General features: G+C 42.5%; 1 protein-coding gene across 1 annotated transcript in view; it reads right to left on the minus strand.

Annotated features, from left to right (window-relative positions):
• LOC124711456 overlaps positions 1-15,946 on the minus strand; it is a 98,004-nt gene extending 82,058 nt beyond the window's left edge. Inside the window, exon 1 of the mRNA XM_047241549.1 lies at positions 15,886-15,946. Within this exon, the coding sequence (XP_047097505.1) occupies positions 15,886-15,927 (42 nt within the window). The 5' untranslated portion in view covers positions 15,928-15,946. The remainder of the gene's footprint in view (positions 1-15,885) is intronic.
• Positions 15,947-18,146: the final 2,200 nt, after the last annotated feature.

An 18,146-nucleotide genomic window follows, 5' to 3' on the forward strand; every position in this document is an offset into this window, starting at 1 on the left:
TCGTAGTATAGAATGGTGCTACTCTTAACATTATATTTCGTCAAACTGTCATCGCTACTTAGAGTGGTTTTATGCTGTCCTCCGTCGCTTGCTACCCAATGCAAATCTCTTTATACCTGTCACACTAGATATTCTCTCCTACAGTTTCCCGTATAATTTTTCTCTCTCCAACTCGCCCTTTGTAATTGCCCATTCTACAAATTAGTGAAACTCGCCTTCGGCGAGCCAATTTCGCTACTCCTGAATGTTTTAGCACATATCTCACTAAACTTTATTTCGGCGTTAAATATGTTTACTGCATCGTGCATACTTTCTAGTAGCTCTTTGTTTTCTGCTACATCCATCCATTAATGTCATTCTTATGCAGCACCGTATTTCAGAAGCTTGCAGTTCCGTCTTCTCATGTTTTTACTGTTTCTGTTTCATTCCCGAACAATGTTACACCAAAATATGAGCAATTCTTATTTCGTTAACTGGCGTAAGCTTTTCATTTGTGCCAGGTTGCTCTTAATACCTCCCTCGTCTCGTATACACTGCACAATCTTACTCCTGTCTGCTTTTGTTTGTTCTACTACGTATCCCTCAGTTTTGTTATTTGATAGGCTATTGCTCCCCTTTCTGCTACACTTCATCTTTTTTCGTCCTGATTATCCTTTTCCCTTATTTTTCTACATCTGCTGTTATAGGTTATCTGTCTTGAGCTGATTGCAATGTAATTAAAAAAAATTACACCAGACAAGTTTCGCTTTTATTTACAAAACGTCTTCTGTGGTATTCTGTAAATTGGATACACACATTCGTATATTTATTTTTTTATTCTTGTAGGTTAAAAACAGCGTTTTCTTTATGAAGTTGGTCTGTAAGCTAGTTACGGGGTTTCTTTACATAGTCTGCACCTTCCCCTCTTGCTAGCAGCGGTTAATGTCGATAGGCTTCATTTCATATCTGCAGTTTTTGGCATTTTGCGTTATTTCCTGCGCTGCACTATTTATAATTGAATTTAATTACATTGCAGTCAGCTCAAGACAGATGTTAACAGCTGCTGCGGAAGATGGCAACACAAACAAACGTATTATTTTTCTATACATTCATATTGTAACATTTAAAGTTCAACTATGTCATTCTCTCTTCCTTAGTTGGAATCGGGTAAGGGCGGGGGTAAGTCTTCTGTAAAGCAGAATTTTTGCGCTTGGACTAAAGTGTTTCATGCAGGGCTTAGAGGTGGAGCTGGTAGTACTTGTGAATATTCCCCATAAATTCCACTCCTCTTCCGACCTTACTTGGAAGAATGTGACTAGTTAAGGCGACGCATATTTATTTATATGATTCAGATATATTCGCATGTTCTCGTGTTAATCTATAATAATTGCTTGATACGGACACAACGGGAGCAACGCCCTTTCATCAGCTCAACGTTCTCCAAACAGTTCCTTCTCTAAATTAGTCCGAAGCTTAAAAAATTGTGAATAATTAAATGTTATTACTGTAGTCCGTGTTTCTGCAGTTTCCCCTCCGAAGTTCTAACAGGACCGATAGGCCATTACTCAAGCTGTCCCCCGTGGCTGATCACTAGCTGTGGCTTTTCACTAATTAGTGAAACTCACCTCCGCCGTTGTCCTGATATTCGTCGCCCGCAACGAATCCCGTCCGCCCTGGATTAGAGCCGCATTTTACGCAGACTGAGCGCAGTTCGGCTCGGTCAGCTAGGTTCGTGGCGTTTGGGAATGTCCTCCGCCATTATTTCGACTGTCCGTCTTGAATCACAAGAAGTCGCAGTTTAAGCGAAATCGTAATACTACAACCGAAAATGATATTCTGTTGTTGATGGAGTTCCGCAATACCACTGCGTTGTTAATGGACGTACTTGCAGTAACACGAAATACGTTATTATTCTGCTATGTGAAGTAACAGCGCCTGCACATCCAAGCATTATTAGTTTACGGATTCTTCATCAGGTATTTCGGAGTTCTTCCTCCAGAGTACTCCTAGTCTATCCCACTCGCCCGGATATCCGCGTGGACAGGGAGGTGCGCCGATCCCGCGTTGAATCCGCCTGGCGGATTACCGACGAGCGTCGGCGTGCCAGCCAGCCTGGATGTGGTTTTTAGGTGGTTTCCCACATTCCACTAGGAGAAGACTGGGCTGGTACCCAAGCCTCAACTCAGTTACAAGATATGCAAACTTTTTCAATCCTTTCACTCACTTTCATGTGAATAACACCACACGCAGATAGTTGAGGTACACATATTCTGTCCCGAGGTGGCGACAGAAAGTGTGTCCGTTCACCCTTTAAATTAAATTACAGCTGTGGAGAGGAGGCGTGAGTCGTGCTTGGGTAGCTCAGTTGGTAGAGCACCTGCCCGCGAATGGCAAAGGTCCCGAGTTCGAATCTCGGTCCGGCACACAGTTTTAACCTGCCGGGAAGTTTCATATCAGCGCATACTCCGCTGGAGAGTGGAAATTTCATGCTGGATCCTTTAAATTAACCGTACCAAATCCCTTAATAGCCATGTCGAACATGTGCATATGCGGGACAAAGAGAAGAACTCCTTGCAAAATTCCAACAGAGAGTGTGTGTTTAACTATGTCATGCGTCTCGTTTTTAAAGACGACGAATGTAGCTTACGACGGAACAGTCGTAAACACAAAATTTAAAAAAAAGGTGTCCATAAATTACTGCAACCACTCGCCTTTCGTTTCATTCTTCAATTTTTATTTTCCATTACCAGTTTCGAATCACCTAGCGATTCATTATGAGGTGGTACATATTTATTGCATGTTTGCACCGGGTCGTGCAGCTGTGGCAAAATGTATAAACGAAAAATGTAAACACTAAATGTGTCTAGCATTATCCACATAATGATATCGATTTAGTTGCCCACTAATAACTGCAAGTAACGCAACTAAATCAATCCCATAAAGTGAATAATCCTCGCCACGTTCGGCGCTTATATGTTTCGTTTATACATTTTGCCACAGCTACACGATCCCTACAATGCTGCTAACATGCAACAAATATGTACCATCTGATGATGAATCGCTAGGCAATTCGAAACTGGTAATGGAAAATAAAAGCTGAAGAGTAAAACAAAAAGTGACTGGATGCTGCAATTAGTGGAAATCTTTATTCTCCACAGTGGCAGTGTTGCACATGTATAACGCATAAAAATTTTACAAAATTCGAAGTTAAACTCTGAAGTTTACACGACATTGCGGTGATTGGTGACAGAGCTTCTCCTCAGCTGCGCAAGGAAAACGACCATGCCTTAATGGAGGGAGCCTATCCAGCGTTCGCCACCCATGATTTGGCTAACCCATGTAAGTTGAATGCCAAGCCGATTCCCTCTGTATACGAAAGCTTATTTTTCTCCTGATTAGTCAATGCCCTGACGCTAAAACCCTTCGTATAAACCTTAATCTACCTTCCCGTTTTGGTTTCTCAACATGTGCATAGTCGTTAAACAGCTGGACGATCACACATCTCAAATAAGAAAATTCCTGAAGTTGCAGGTTATGTTTCAAGAAACAGTGTATCTATTGACAGCGAGACGGCCATAGTCTTTAATACACTTAACTCGTTTTTATAGAGGCTCAAATGTTTATCTTGATGTCCAACCATTCTGGGTTAGATTTTACGTTCATTCCGTAACTCACTACCGGCGAAAATTGAAAGTATTCTCTCGATGAGGCCAACCCAGTGAGGCAACACAGTGATGAAGGCCTTGGACTCGCACGAGGAGCGAAGTTCAAATCTCCGTGGAGTCTTTCAGATTTAGATTTTCTGTAGTTTCTCTAAGCCTCTAAAGGTGAAAGACTGAATACATGCGTTCAGGACAACAAGACCGATTTCCTTGCGTATCAGATCGAACATGCTCTTCGTCTCTAAATGGTTCAAATGGCTCTAAGCACTATGGGACTTAACATCTGAAGTCATCAGTCCCCTAGACTTAGAAATACTTAAACCTAACTAACCTAACGACATCACACACATCCGTGCCCGACGCAGGATTCGAACCTGCGACCGTAGCAGCAGCGCGGTTCCAGACTGAAGCGCCTAGAACTCCTCGGCCACAGCGGCCGGCGCTTCGCCTCTACTGACCCCCTCGTCGACGGGGAATTAAACCCAACTCTCCCTCTGTAACGTCCCAACATAGTGTCAGTTATGAACAATTTTTTTGTTTCTCAAGTATAAAGTAAAATAGTCAGATTTATCGTTTCCTGTGCTTTTTATGAAGTGCAGATTCATCAAGAATTACATGTTTACCAAGTTAATGTGTAACTATTGTAATCACTGGAATGCTATAGGGCAAAAAGAATTGTAAAAGTTATGAGTAGTACGTCTTCCTAATGATGAATGGATACTGGCGTTCGCGGTTGCGGGCGTCGCTCGAGCGAAGGATTCGGGCATTGCAGGCGTCTGTCTATAGCTGCAGGCTACAAACGCGAGGCTATCTCGTAAACAGAGGAACTGAGCTCTCATGCGTTTTATGTGGCGCGACGTAACGGCGTACGATTTCTCGCAAGCGTGACACTCGTGGGTTCCCAGTGGGCAGAGAAGAAAACTTGGTCAACAGTTTATGGCGCTGCACGATGTTAACGAATTGTCGCAAACTTCAGCTGCCGGCAGACGGAACGAGGCAGCTAACGTTAACGTGCGCGCAGGCGGGATATCCCACGTCACGAGACGCAGCGCCGTCGGCACGCGGCACGAACTGGTTGGCGTGATTTTGCGCTCTCAGCGCTCTCCACTGGCGGTTGTCGGATTTATTTGGCTCACAAAATCGAACAGTACGTTCACAAAAATGGATGTGCTTAGAATTCCTACCTTAACTCTGTTAAAACGAACATTTCGTTTCCTGGACGTACGCTAATCATGTTGTTCTTTCTGTGGTATACATAAATAAAAATTTTAATATCCCGTAACGTGTAATAAGACAAAAATGGAAGATACATTTCCACTCAGCTTATAAAAGTTAACCAAATCATACACACACACTTCTGACAGAGAGCGTACTCATATTTACAAAACATCAAATATTACAGAATTTTTTTTATTAATTCATTTTATATGAAAATCCAACAACATTTTGGAAAATGTGAAGGTGAAAAACAAAAAAAATTGGGTACTCTGATGCAGTGTTTCAGCCAACAACGCTTAGTATTTTTTAAAATTTTGTTCTCCATAATGTTATTCATTCCTAATTATATAATAAACCATAAGAACGACATGTTTTCACGAATCTTATATGGGTCGTTGATTAAAAACGGCTTATTCTCATTACACACGAGCTATTATACGAAAACAGCTAAAAACGAAAATTCTTTAAGCACCAGTATGACTTTCCCAGTCATTTTATTACAGCTCGTACCAGTAACGATCCATCTCGAGACATTCAACGTGCTGGTGCCTAATAACAGTGTATATTTATAGAGTGTAGCGTAGAACATAAAACCCATCGAATATGGGCTTCTGTTGAACACAAGTACAGCATGGCGTCTTGCTTTCTGCTCGTAACGTACTGAGCGTTCTTGCCTTGTACTTTACGTGGCACGTTGCCGAAACATCGGAGAACTTATTTTGTGTTTCACGTGACGAAATGGTTTCTCAACGAGAAACAGCAGGAAGAACGCCACGGCAGCGTTAAGTAATGCCCGCGTGCCGACGGCATTCACATGTGGAGCAATAATGCGCCATTGTCGCCGCCTACTAAACTAACCGTAAGGTGACGTACGACGGTGCCAGCAACACGACACTCTAAGGTTGATACTTAGAGTGATTGGTTACTTAATTTGTAGCATCCAGTGATTGTTTTGAAAAAGTAATTTTCTTAGAAAATGGTATTTTGCATCAGTATAGAGTGTAAGTGTTTCACTACACTATTGATCGATGCCATTATTTTCTGGGGTAAATTTCTGATTTCAAGATTCCTGTTTGCAAGAACGAATATTGCAAATACGTAACAGAATTTAATAGAATTATTCAAAATTGTGTACTTTTGAAAAAATTGTGAATAAATCTAAATTAAGTAACTGCCAGTTCCCATAATAAAAGACGTCAGCTCGGTATTCTTTTATTTGAAAATATTAATTTCATTTTATTTGAATGCTGGCATTAAACAATGAAAGCAATTTGCTAATATTTGTAAATTGTTGTGTCTTGTCCAGGGGTGTGCAATATTTCAGCGATATTTCAGCGGTTGATAACTCATAATAAGTTTCAGGAGTTTGCAAGTTATAATTATCTGATCTGTTTAATTAATCGAAAATTTCAATTTGTGAAAGTAAGTGATACAGTGCTACGACGCCTATGTATTATCGCGTTCGAGGTCATTGCAATGTTAAAGTAATCACAGCGCGTGTTATCGATGCGTTGCAACTTTTGTTGCAAGTTAAAACAGCCATCAACCTTAACTCTGTTAAAACGAACATTTCGTTTCCTGGACGTACGCTAATCATGTTGTTCTTTCTGTGGTATACATAAATAAAAATTTTAATATCCCGTAACGTGTAATAAGACAAAAATGGAAGATACATTTCCACTCAGCTTATAAAAGTTAACCAAATCATACACACACACTTCTGACAGAGAGCGTACTCATATTTACAAAACATCAAATATTACAGAATTTTTTTTATTAATTCATTTTATATGAAAATCCAACAACATTTTGGAAAATGTGAAGGTGAAAAACAAAAAAAATTGGGTACTCTGATGCAGTGTTTCAGCCAACAACGCTTAGTATTTTTTAAAATTTTGTTCTCCATAATGTTATTCATTCCTAATTATATAATAAACCATAAGAACGACATGTTTTCACGAATCTTATATGGGTCGTTGATTAAAAACGGCTTATTCTCATTACACACGAGCTATTATACGAAAACAGCTAAAAACGAAAATTCTTTAAGCACCAGTATGACTTTCCCAGTCATTTTATTACAGCTCGTACCAATTTGCTAATATTTGTAAATTGTTGTGTCTTGTCCAGGGGTGTGCAATATTTCAGCGATATTTCAGCGGTTGATAACTCATAATAAGTTTCAGGAGTTTGCAAGTTATAATTATCTGATCTGTTTAATTAATCGAAAATTTCAATTTGTGAAAGTAAGTGATACAGTGCTACGACGCCTATGTATTATCGCGTTCGAGGTCATTGCAATGTTAAAGTAATCACAGCGCGTGTTATCGATGCGTTGCAACTTTTGTTGCAAGTTAAAACAGCCATCAACCCGAAACATTAAAATCCTTTACTACGCATTGTTCTGTTACATGTGGTATCCCCATTGTGTTCCTCTTACCTCAAGACACTCATGCAGCCGCTACCATCCTACAATTTAACGTAGAATTAGAACCAAGACAGAACTTGATTTTTTTTCTTCTTTAGGTTGTTCTTCACAGTTTTTATAAACGATATTTTTATATTATTGTCAAAAAAACTGACGGCATAGTTAAAACATAATGAACATAGTGTGAGAGTTGAATGTTTTGTTTTGTCTGTTGCAGTTTAAAACGTGTGCAATATCTGAAGCGTTGCGAGGCAGTGTTCCTCCTTGTAAATCATCCAAAGGGACCAAAGGTTTCATATGGAACTGCTGCTAAAATTCGTAGGAAGTTAAAGACATTCGTTGCGAAGTGTGTCAAACGATATTTAGAGGCTGGAAACGTGGGTGATTTACCGGAGAGAGGGCTAAGGTGTCAGGCTGTAATCGATAATGGCGGCGACTGGATTAACTATTTGGTAATTGTGCAATTAGTAATAACATGTATTTTCATGTAAACATATATATTTACAATAGCGTCTTTTATTTCATACAGAAAACGGTGTATCGACTTTATCATCTGCGATTATGTATATGATTCGAGTTCCTCGTCTCTGTGACGGGTGGAATGGCCATCACAGTGCATTAGTGCTGTTCAAGGTTGTTACTAGCCGTGATAGGCCGGTATTACACTATCATATTTTATCTGTCAAAGGTGATACGTCAAATATTTACGTCAAAGGGAACTTTGTCAAATCTTGCCTTTAGTCAAGAAAATACGCTCAAATCTAGGGCCTCACTGTAGATTTGATCACAAAAGTCTTTCGTCTTCTGTTCACCACAATGCGAAATGTAACCGGTTGGAGCGCTGACATCGCTACAGCTGTCTTGGCATCTGTAGTGGTTTTTTTTCCAAACATGGCTGAAAAGTCTAGTTGGTGTTTTCCTTAGACTCTTTTTTAATAGCCCTGCTTCGACTGGGGTGGGGGGGGGGAGGGGGGGGTGAGCAAGGGGCATAGTAAATGCTATTAATCGTGGAATATACTGCAGGCGACTTCAAATCCACAATCGCAGCAACAACCATCCACCTCCACATGTAGAAACACCCACAAAGCTTTTCAGCAAGCCAGAATAGAGGATGAGGACACACTCTAAAATAAAAATTCTTAGCTCTCTATTGTACTTTGTCTGATTTTGAATTCTGGGTGGCACAAGTTAAAAAGTGCTTCATCTGTTTCTTTCTTTTTATCAGTTTTCTAGTTTTTGGAACACTAATTCTATTAATCAAATTATTCAAAACTAAAAATAGTTCTTAATGCCTATATAGTGTATTAAACATTTATTTATCTTCAGACATTTCTCATTCAGTACTTTATAAATCGCTTCATACGTTCATGGAATTATTTTGCTTAATGTGTAGTATGGTGTTCGAATGCTGTGATGTTAGCTAGAGTAGCTCTCTCTAGTAAGAAATCGCACTGTTATGGTGAGCCTGTCTTCTGCACATACAGATTTTCCCAAGTGAGTATTCTGCTGTGTAATATGAGGAGCCACTTTACTGAGCAAACACCGAAACGCACTCTCATCCATTCCTAAGTAATTTATATAAGACTTGACGTCCTCACGTAACAAATTTTGTTGAATGCTTTTCTTATCTCGACGTAAAACCCACGGCTTCGCCCAAGCGGCTTTTCCGCCGCTTCTCTTCCAAATACTCAATACTGCAATTGTTGTACAAACAGCTGCGTCGCATAGTAAAAAAATGAAATTATCGTATGGCATTTATTGGCCGGAATATCCCCTTCGGGGTTCGGCCACCGTATTGCAAGTCTTTTTAGTTGACGCCACTTCGGCGACTTGCGAGTCAATGATGATGATAGACACACGACACCTAGTCCCCTGCCGGGAATCGAACCAGGGTGGCAGGCGGTTACGCTACCGCTGCGCTACGGAGGTGGACAAGTTGTTGTCTGCCATCTTGAACTTCGATGAAATATATGATGACAGTGTAATATACCTTTTTAGCACCACGTCAAAGAGTTTTGTCAAGGAAATTTGATGAATATTTGATTGTATATCTTTGTCAAAGAAATATGATAGAGTAATACTGGGCCAAGAGGTGGAAACAGAGTCAGATGTTGAGTAATCACTGTGAAGAACACGGCGATTTCGCCTACTCGTGTGATACAGAGTTGTCAGCACCCGACGGAATTTGCAAGACGCCACATTGTGGGTCCCCATTTGGCCTCCAGGTCGAATCTTGCTGTATCCAGATTTGTGGGGCATTCGAATGTGAGTGTGACCCAGTGTCGGAACGCAAGGGGGACTGAGAACAGCCATCCTTGTCCTCAAGGTTCCAGTCTACCACGTCTGACCACTACAGTGGAGGATCGCCGTATTGTGCACCGATCACTTCATAGCCCGCGAGAACAAGTAGGAGTCTCGTTGCAACATTCTGTGTCATCCCGTACGGTTGGTCAGAGACTAGCAGCAGCCGAACGAGGGAAAAAGCCGTGTCTTGCGTAGGCCCAAGTTAACAACACACCAGAAACCCCTCTACGAGGTGTGTTCAAAAAATTCCGGAACTTTGTCCAGAAAATTTTTATACGTTTTCCTTTTACTTATTGTGCATGGTCTTATTCGAAATACACTCCCCCGCAATTGATACACCGCTCACAACGCCCTTTCCACTTCCGGAAGTAGTCTTGGTACGCCTCTTCCTGGAACGTGCGAAGCGCCGTCTGTGAATTTTCTTTTACCTCGTCTGTCGTTGCAAATCTTCGTCTTTTCCACAGGGGCCAGGTCTGGAGAGAACGGAGGTTGAGGCAGCACAGTCTTTTCGTTTTTTGTGCGAAAGTCAAGCACCAACAGTGATTAATGTGCGGGTGCGTTATCGTGATGCAAGAGCCATGAATTGTCTCGCCAAATTTCAGGCCGTTCCCTGCAAGCATTTTCTCGCAGGCGTCGCAGCAAGTCCCGATACTACCATCGATTAACAGTTTGCCCCAGTGGCATGAATTAATGATGAATTAATCCTTCAAAGTCAAAGTAAACTGTCAGTGACTTTGACAAGTGACCTGACCTAGCGAGCTTCTCTTGGTCTTGGAGAACCTTTCTCAGCCCATTGTGAAGAATGAATCTTCGTCCATATCATAAATAACTGTAGACCCATCACTAGTTATTTCTCTTAAGGAACATCTCGTTCTCATTTGCGCGATCAAAATTCACATATTGCGAGGCGAACGTCTTCCTGGTCTTGACTCATGAGCTGTGGGACGGACTTGGCGACAACACGAATCGTTCCAAAATGCTGTGGAAGGATTTCATGACATGATCCAGCTGAAATGTTACATTCTTGTGCAATCTCTCGGACTATCCGTCTTCGATTGGCACGCACAATTTCGCTGAAGTTGCTCACGTGAGTGTTGTCTGTAGGCGTCGAAGAGCTTCGTGAACGAGAATTATCTTTAACTTTTTAGTGTGTCTCTGTAAAGAATTCCTTGAGTTTAGAGGAAAATTTAAAGCTGACGCGTTGTTCATCTAACTTTGCCATCTCGAAATTCGCAAACTGTGCGGCGAAACGTTCTATTCAATACAGGACTGAACAATAACTGACACACAACAATGAAACTTCCGCCAATTACACATTAAACACAGGCGTATGCAGGGATGCCAACCGCATTTCGCTCCAACACACCTTTGGCGCGAAATTAATCATGTTCCGGAATTTTTTGAACAGACCTTGTACTTGGAGTGCTGCCCGTGGCCAGGACGCATGGTCTGCTGATGTATAAGGCTCAGCGATGAATTGCCGTTCTGCGCTTCTTCGGATGACCGTCGTCGGTGAGCATGGCGGCTTCTTAGGGACAGGTTCCATTATTCAAATGTTCTGGAGAGAGACAAGTTGTGTTACTGCTGGCATCATGGCGTTCGGTATGCCTCCAAGTTACGGCTGGTGGTGACTGAGGGAACTCTGACGGCTCAACACTATGTTACGAACATCCTGTGTCCCATGCATTATCTCTCACGCGCCAATATCGTGGTGACATTTTTCAGTAGAACAATGCACGTATGCACATGGCAGTGTCTGCGTGATGGTGACATGGTGACGTCCTCCTGCGGCCAGGCAGATCCCCAGATCTGGCGCCGATAGAACATGTGTGGGACCAGACTCGGACATCAACTCCGTCCCAGGGCCAGTGTCCGGAATATCGAGGACCAGTTACAACAATTGTTAGCCAGCTAGCTGCAGGAGAGGATTCAACAGCTTTATGACATCCTTCTCAACTGAATCGGTGCGTGCATCCAGGCCAGACACGATGCAACGCCATACAGAGAAATGTGCTCATACTGCCAAGTTCTTTGTAAATTTGATTCGATTTTCTAATCACTAAAATTAACATCACACACTTGTAAAGTTCAAAATTGTGTATACCACATGCCCGTAGTTTTCACAATATTTCAGATCTAGTAAGTACTGTTCACTTTTTTTCGGATACACATGACTGCGATTGAGATGGAAATCACTTGAGTACCTTAAAAAGTCCTAGAGCCAATCGGAGACTAAACAGTAGCCAATTTGTATTTGAAGCCTGACATACGACCGTGTAGAACGTCTGTAAAAGATCGATGGATTTGGGCAATAATGATGTGAATGTAATAAGTGTGTGCAACAGAGAAACATTACAAGTCGCCCTCGAGTCACTTGTATCGACAGCAAAGCGCTGAGTAAGTTAATACGTCTTCTCCTCCGGAGTAAACTGCAGTCCTTTTATCTACCTTGTTTTGACTGCGCTGTAGAAGAAAATGTTACGTATTTACTACTTCCTCAAGAAAGGTTTTCTTTCTTTATACTAGTTGTTACAATATGGCGCTACTCTCAGCTTTCAATACAGACGTCTGAAGATGACACAAAAATCTCGAAACATGTTAGTGTAGAACATTATAAAGTCATTCAAGTTAGTAGCGAGCAGTTGCAGTTCGTTAATAAGTGTAATAAGCATTTTTTTCTTTCCTGGGGTACACAGTCGTATAAAACTTCTTGAAAAACATCGTTGTTTTCTTTGATTGTTAAAATAATTTATTCATAAAGTACAGTAGCGCATTTTCCCCCGTTTAGCCAGTGTCGAGTGGGGTACAGTGAAAATGTTGTGCGTCAACACATGTTAAAATTTAAAAATACGTCTGAAATGTGTATTTGTCAAATCACCTGCATAGCTTCAGTATTTAAGGTCACCGTTGTTGGGATCTTTTGCATAAACAACATTAAATCACAACATATCTTTACTGCCTGATGGCGGTGGTGGTAAGTTCCTATGGGACCAAACTGCTGAGGTTATCGGTCCCCAGGCTTACACACTATTTAATCTAACTTACATTGAGGAATATACTATAATAGAAGCAAAACTGTCCCAATGAACATCGGTCTGTAACGAGCCATTTGCAAACTAACTGTAAATGTGTGGTTATGAACCGCCACTGACTTCCGTGTGAAGTATAGTCCTAGTTAGCACAAATGTGTTGCATATGTAGACTTTTCGGTGAGGTCCCTATCTAAACTGGGCTCAAATTTCAGCCAAGCCATAGCTTAAAAAGAAATACGTCACTTGTTACAATTCACTTCGCACTTGTACCTGTCAACGAAGATGCTCCACGGTTCGTCTTCATGTTTGGATGCTCCTCTCTCCATTGAGCTACAAAATTTTGGCAAGCAGAGCCGTGTAAATCTTGGCGAGACGGAAGAATCTGCTGCTGCAATTCTTCAGTTGTATCAATGACAACGCTGTATACCTCACTTTAAGGTGATGCCAGTCAGTAAAGTATAGAAGATAGAGGTAAGGTGATCTTGGAAACCAAGTTGCAGGTCTCGCTTAACCTATGCATCTTGAACTGTACTGGTTCCGTAGAAGTCGTCTTATAATACATCAGCAGCAACACGTGCCCACCGCTCATCCAAAAAGTTCTGAGACTGATTTTATTCCTGGTTTATAAGCAGTGACTATGGTGGCAGCTTGAACTATCAACTGTTAACGACCGATGTGCATTCGACCAGTACGTTTTGAGCAGGCAGTGTTACGTAGCGGACATTAGGCCCTAGTTTCAGCGTTGCTGTGTCACAAAACCCAATGGAACAATGTCTCCGAATGAAGTGTTCAAGACATTCTCCAGAACGTTTTGAAGAAGAGGGAAGTGTGCAAAGTTTGTTCCATGCACCTTGATTCCCTAACAAAAACGACACTTGTACGCGTGTCACATCTTGATTGAAATGCAAAATACGGATTTTTTTCCCAAAAAAGTCATCATGGGTGACGAGACTCTGTGTTACCATTACGAGCATACCACAAAACGACCGAGTGCAGAAATTCTCATGGCGGGTCACTATGCTTTGACGACATAACCGACATTCAGCCAATGTGACCGCGAAGTGAAAAACATCCCAAAATGATTTTTCTGACTCACACGGCTGTATGGGCGTCGTGTGCTTTGTACTTAAGTAGGATGAATACTCTGTAGAACGCCTAAAGCAATAAAACCACCATCTTAATTTTTCTCCATTATTTATTACTCCAGACTCGGAACTTTTTGGACTGACGGGGTATGTAGCTCATTCACGAACCATTGGCTATAAGAGATATTCGAGTCCAATTAGTCTGGGACTTAATAGAAGAGTTCACAATATAAAAACATTCATACTAGCTGGGACAGTACTTTGTAATGAAGTGAGTGGCCATTATTTCGTAAACCGTTCGTTTGAACACTCATCATCGCTGGCAAGGTTCCGCTTTTCCTATTATCGTATGCTTTCACCCGTGTCGATTTTCGTCGTTAGTGATGACACATCTACATCTTCATCTACGTACATACTCTGTAATCACCGTACGTTGAGTGGCGGAGGGTACGTTGACCACTACTAGTCACTTCATTTCCTGCTACAAATGTGTAAATGTGTGTTAATTCCTAAGCGACCAAACTGCTCAGGTCATTGGTCCCTAAACCTACACACTACTTTAACTAACTTACGCTAAGGACAACACACACACACCCATGCCCGATAGAGGACTCGAACCTCCGGCGGGAGGGGCCGCGGAGTCCTTGACATGGCGCCTCAAACCGCGCGGCCACACCGCCCGGCTCTCCTGGTACACTCGCAATTGGAGAGAGGTACAAACGACTGTCTTATGCCTCCGTATAAGCCCTAATTTCTCGTATCTTCGTGATCCTTACGCGAAATGTATTTTGTGGCAGTAGATTAGTTCTGCAGTCAGCTTCAAATGCCGGTTCTCTAAATTTCTCGAAATGAATTTCACCTTCCCTCTAGTGACTCCCATATGAGTTGCCGAAGCATCTCTGTAATACTTGCGTGTTGTTCCATGCAACTGGTAACAAATCTAGTAGCCCACCTCTGAATTGATTTAATGTCTTCCTTTCATCTGAACTGGCGCGGGTCGCAAACACCTGAGCAGTACTCAAGAATAGATTGTACTATATGCGGTCTCCTTTACAGACGAACCACACTTCCCCAAAATTCTCCGAGTAAACCGAAGTCGACCATTCGCCTTCCACTACCACAGTCCTCACAAGCTCGGTCCATTTCATATCGCTTTGCACCGTTACTCTCAGATACTTAAAAGAACGCGGTTGTGTCAAGCAGGACATTACTGATGTTGTATCCGAACGTCAATAGTTCCTTTCTCCCACTTATCGGCATTAACGTACATTCTTCTACATTTAGAGCTAGCTGCCATTCATAACATCCATATGCAAGTTACGTATTTTTTTAAATTGTTGCAGGTAGCGAAGAAGAAAATATTCGCCGTACCCCACTTGAAAGCGATTGACGTGTGTTAACAGTCAAAGGCGACAAGGACGTCTTTTGAGAAGGTAAAATACGAGGGGCGTTCAGAAAGTAAGCTCCGATCGGTCGCGAAATGGAAATGACTATGAAAATCCGATGAAGCTTTGCACAGATGTGTTGGGTAGTGTCTCTAGTATAACCCCAGTTAGCATCACGTCGCTCTTCTCATTTCTGAGCTCGCAGTGAGTGCGTAAAGATGTCTAGAAAATAGTGTCTGCCGCCAAGTACGTGGGCCTGGTGAGAAATTTCGCCTGAAGCTATGCAGCTAACATTACATAACTGTCGTGCTGTTTCTTCTTCAAGACAATTCTCAGCCGCATTCTGCAGGGGAAATGAAGATGCTCCTGCATAGTTTTCAAATGGAAATGTGAGATTACCCACAATACAGTCCGCAATTGTCTGCCCCTGAGTTTCATCTCTGGTCACATGAACCGCTGTCTTTGAAGACAACATTTTGACACAGACAACGAGGTGTAGGCCAGCGTGGAGAATTGGCGGAAAGCACTGGCGGCTGCCTTCTATGATGAGGCTATTGAAAAGTTGGTACAACGCTATGACAAAAGTCTAAGTCAGAACGGCGACTACGTAGAGAAGTAGCTGAAAGGTGTAGCTAACTGTTACAAGTAAAACATTTCTGATGTTCACTGTGGTTTCAATTTGGCAATCAATCGGAGCTTACTTTCTGAACAGGCCTCGTAATAATGATAGAGGCGGAGAAACAGTGATTAGGGTGAAAGTTTCGGCGTGAGTGCGGTATCGTCAGTACTCACGGCGGCAGCGAAGAGGAGCAAGAGCGTGCGGCGGGCGGACATCTCGACAGCGGCGGCAGCAGGCGGTAGACTGGAGGCGGCTGCGCGCTGCCGCCCCTCTTATAGACGTGGCGTCGCGACGCCAGGCGGCACCGCCTGTTGGAGGGGTGGGGGGTGCGCGGGGGCGGAGGACCGGCCGGTTTCCTGCCGACCTTGGAATCCAGCCTGCGTCCCAGCAATTAGACCGCGAGCGACGGACTTTCACTGTTCGCGATACGGCTGCGTATCTGGACAGGCCGCCGCCCTGGAGTGCTCTCGACAGCCGCGGAGGAAGACGTCCAGAAGTTGCAACCGGCTACTGTACGACGCGTTTCGTGGAGTTCCAAACAGTCCAGTTATCAAAACGTTATACCTCATTGGCCATATAATAAGCCGCCATCGCATGTAAGCAGCACCACCAAATTTCGAGGAATACATAAATAAAAGGTCGGCCAGTGTGGCCGAGCGGTTCTAGGCTGACTGGAACCGCGTGACCGCTACGGTCGCAGGTTCGAATCCTGCCTCGGGCATGGATGTGTGTGATGTCCTTAGGGTAGTTAGGTTTAAGTAGTTCTAAGTTCTAGGGGACTGATGACCTCAGATGTTAAGTCCCATAGTGCTCAGAGCCATTTGATTTTTCTTAAGTCCCATAGTACTCAGAGCCATTTGCACCATTAAAAAAAATGCGCGAAAATAAGCCAAACACTGACTAGGAATCCCTTGAGTGCGAGGTACCAAAAGGCCAATGATGTTTACGGCATTCGATGCCCCACATATTGTCTACCTTGCAACCAAAATATTGGCTGCTAATGGCAACACGGGGCGGGAATGGAGATACCCAATGGTGAGCACAGCATGAGGCGACGGAGCGCAGGTGGACTGCTTAGTTGACGAGTAACTCACAACAATACTACTATGCTAGTGGTGTTGGTACGTTAACAGAGCAATGGCAGCGGTAAATAAAGCAAACATTGTGTTAATTTACAACAGCTGCCGAAGTCGACATTTTGTCAGGAAGGAAACTAAGGCATTTCGCAGAGTGAGAAAGAAGTGGCAGCTAAAATACCGGTATTTGCATTTCTGGAAGATGAGTCAGTGGAATTGTGAGGTGTGGTATACGCTCGACTGTGCGGACAATGTATTTGACGAGTACAATGGTAACGATACGTGCTTAGCAAGTGAAAGCTGATACTAAAACAGGTGTCGCGCCATGTAGTTCATCATCCTTATGGGACAGGTCACCATAAATCACGTCTCCAGTGAAATGTAATAAGGAACAAACGTTGTCCAAGAAGCGGGTACTAAACATAATTTACGTACACGAAAGATCATCTACAGCATAGTAAAAAGCCAATTATGAGCAGTTTTCGAATAAGTCCGCAGCAATTTGACTGTGTAGTGCATAAGAAAAACTACGGATATTCATGGCGGGACAAGGTGCACCCGTTACAAAAACAGGTGTCGCGCCATGTAGTTCATCATCCTTATGGGACAGGTCACCATAAATCACGTCTCCAGTGAAATGTAATAAGGAACAAACGTTGTCCAAGAAGCGGGTACTAAACATAATTTACGTACACGAAAGATCATCTACAGCATAGTAAAAAGCCAATTATGAGCAGTTTTCGAATAAGTCCGCAGCAATTTGACTGTGTAGTGCATAAGAAAAACTACGGATATTCATGGCGGGACAAGGTGCACCCGTTACAAAAACAGGTGTTTGCGCGTTTCAAAGATGCTCGATACAGTTTGCAGGATGTGTACGATAGCGACCTACTAATTTATGCATATCAAATTGCTCGCGATATAGATTACAGTGATTTCAAAAGAAGTACTGAATGGCTGCATAACTTCAAGCAGTGTTACAGAATTGAAAGACGTAAGGTAATGAAAATTCAAACAAAGCGTCAACTTAGCGATGCACAGCAAATTGCGGAATCGGCCAGAAAATTTTTAGATAAGATAAACAAACTTGTCTCATCGGTCAGTAAGGAGCTTTTTTTTTCTGCTTCGACAAATCGGGATTTGAAGAGGAAATGCATATGAAAGGAACCATAGAAATTAGAGCTACTATGAGGGTTGTGCCAAGATCAACTAACATCAATGCCTTAACGCATAAGTATACAATTATGCCGACTGCTAATCTGGGTGGTAAATTGGCTGGAAGGTTATTTATTGTTCTGCGATAAGTTGGAAGTGCTCTGCCTCCTACAATTCTTTCTCGTGTGCGGATCTTGCAAGGG

This window comes from Schistocerca piceifrons, chromosome 8 (assembly GCF_021461385.2).
Source record: "Schistocerca piceifrons isolate TAMUIC-IGC-003096 chromosome 8, iqSchPice1.1, whole genome shotgun sequence".
In the NCBI taxonomy this organism is placed as follows: domain Eukaryota; kingdom Metazoa; phylum Arthropoda; class Insecta; order Orthoptera; family Acrididae; genus Schistocerca; species Schistocerca piceifrons.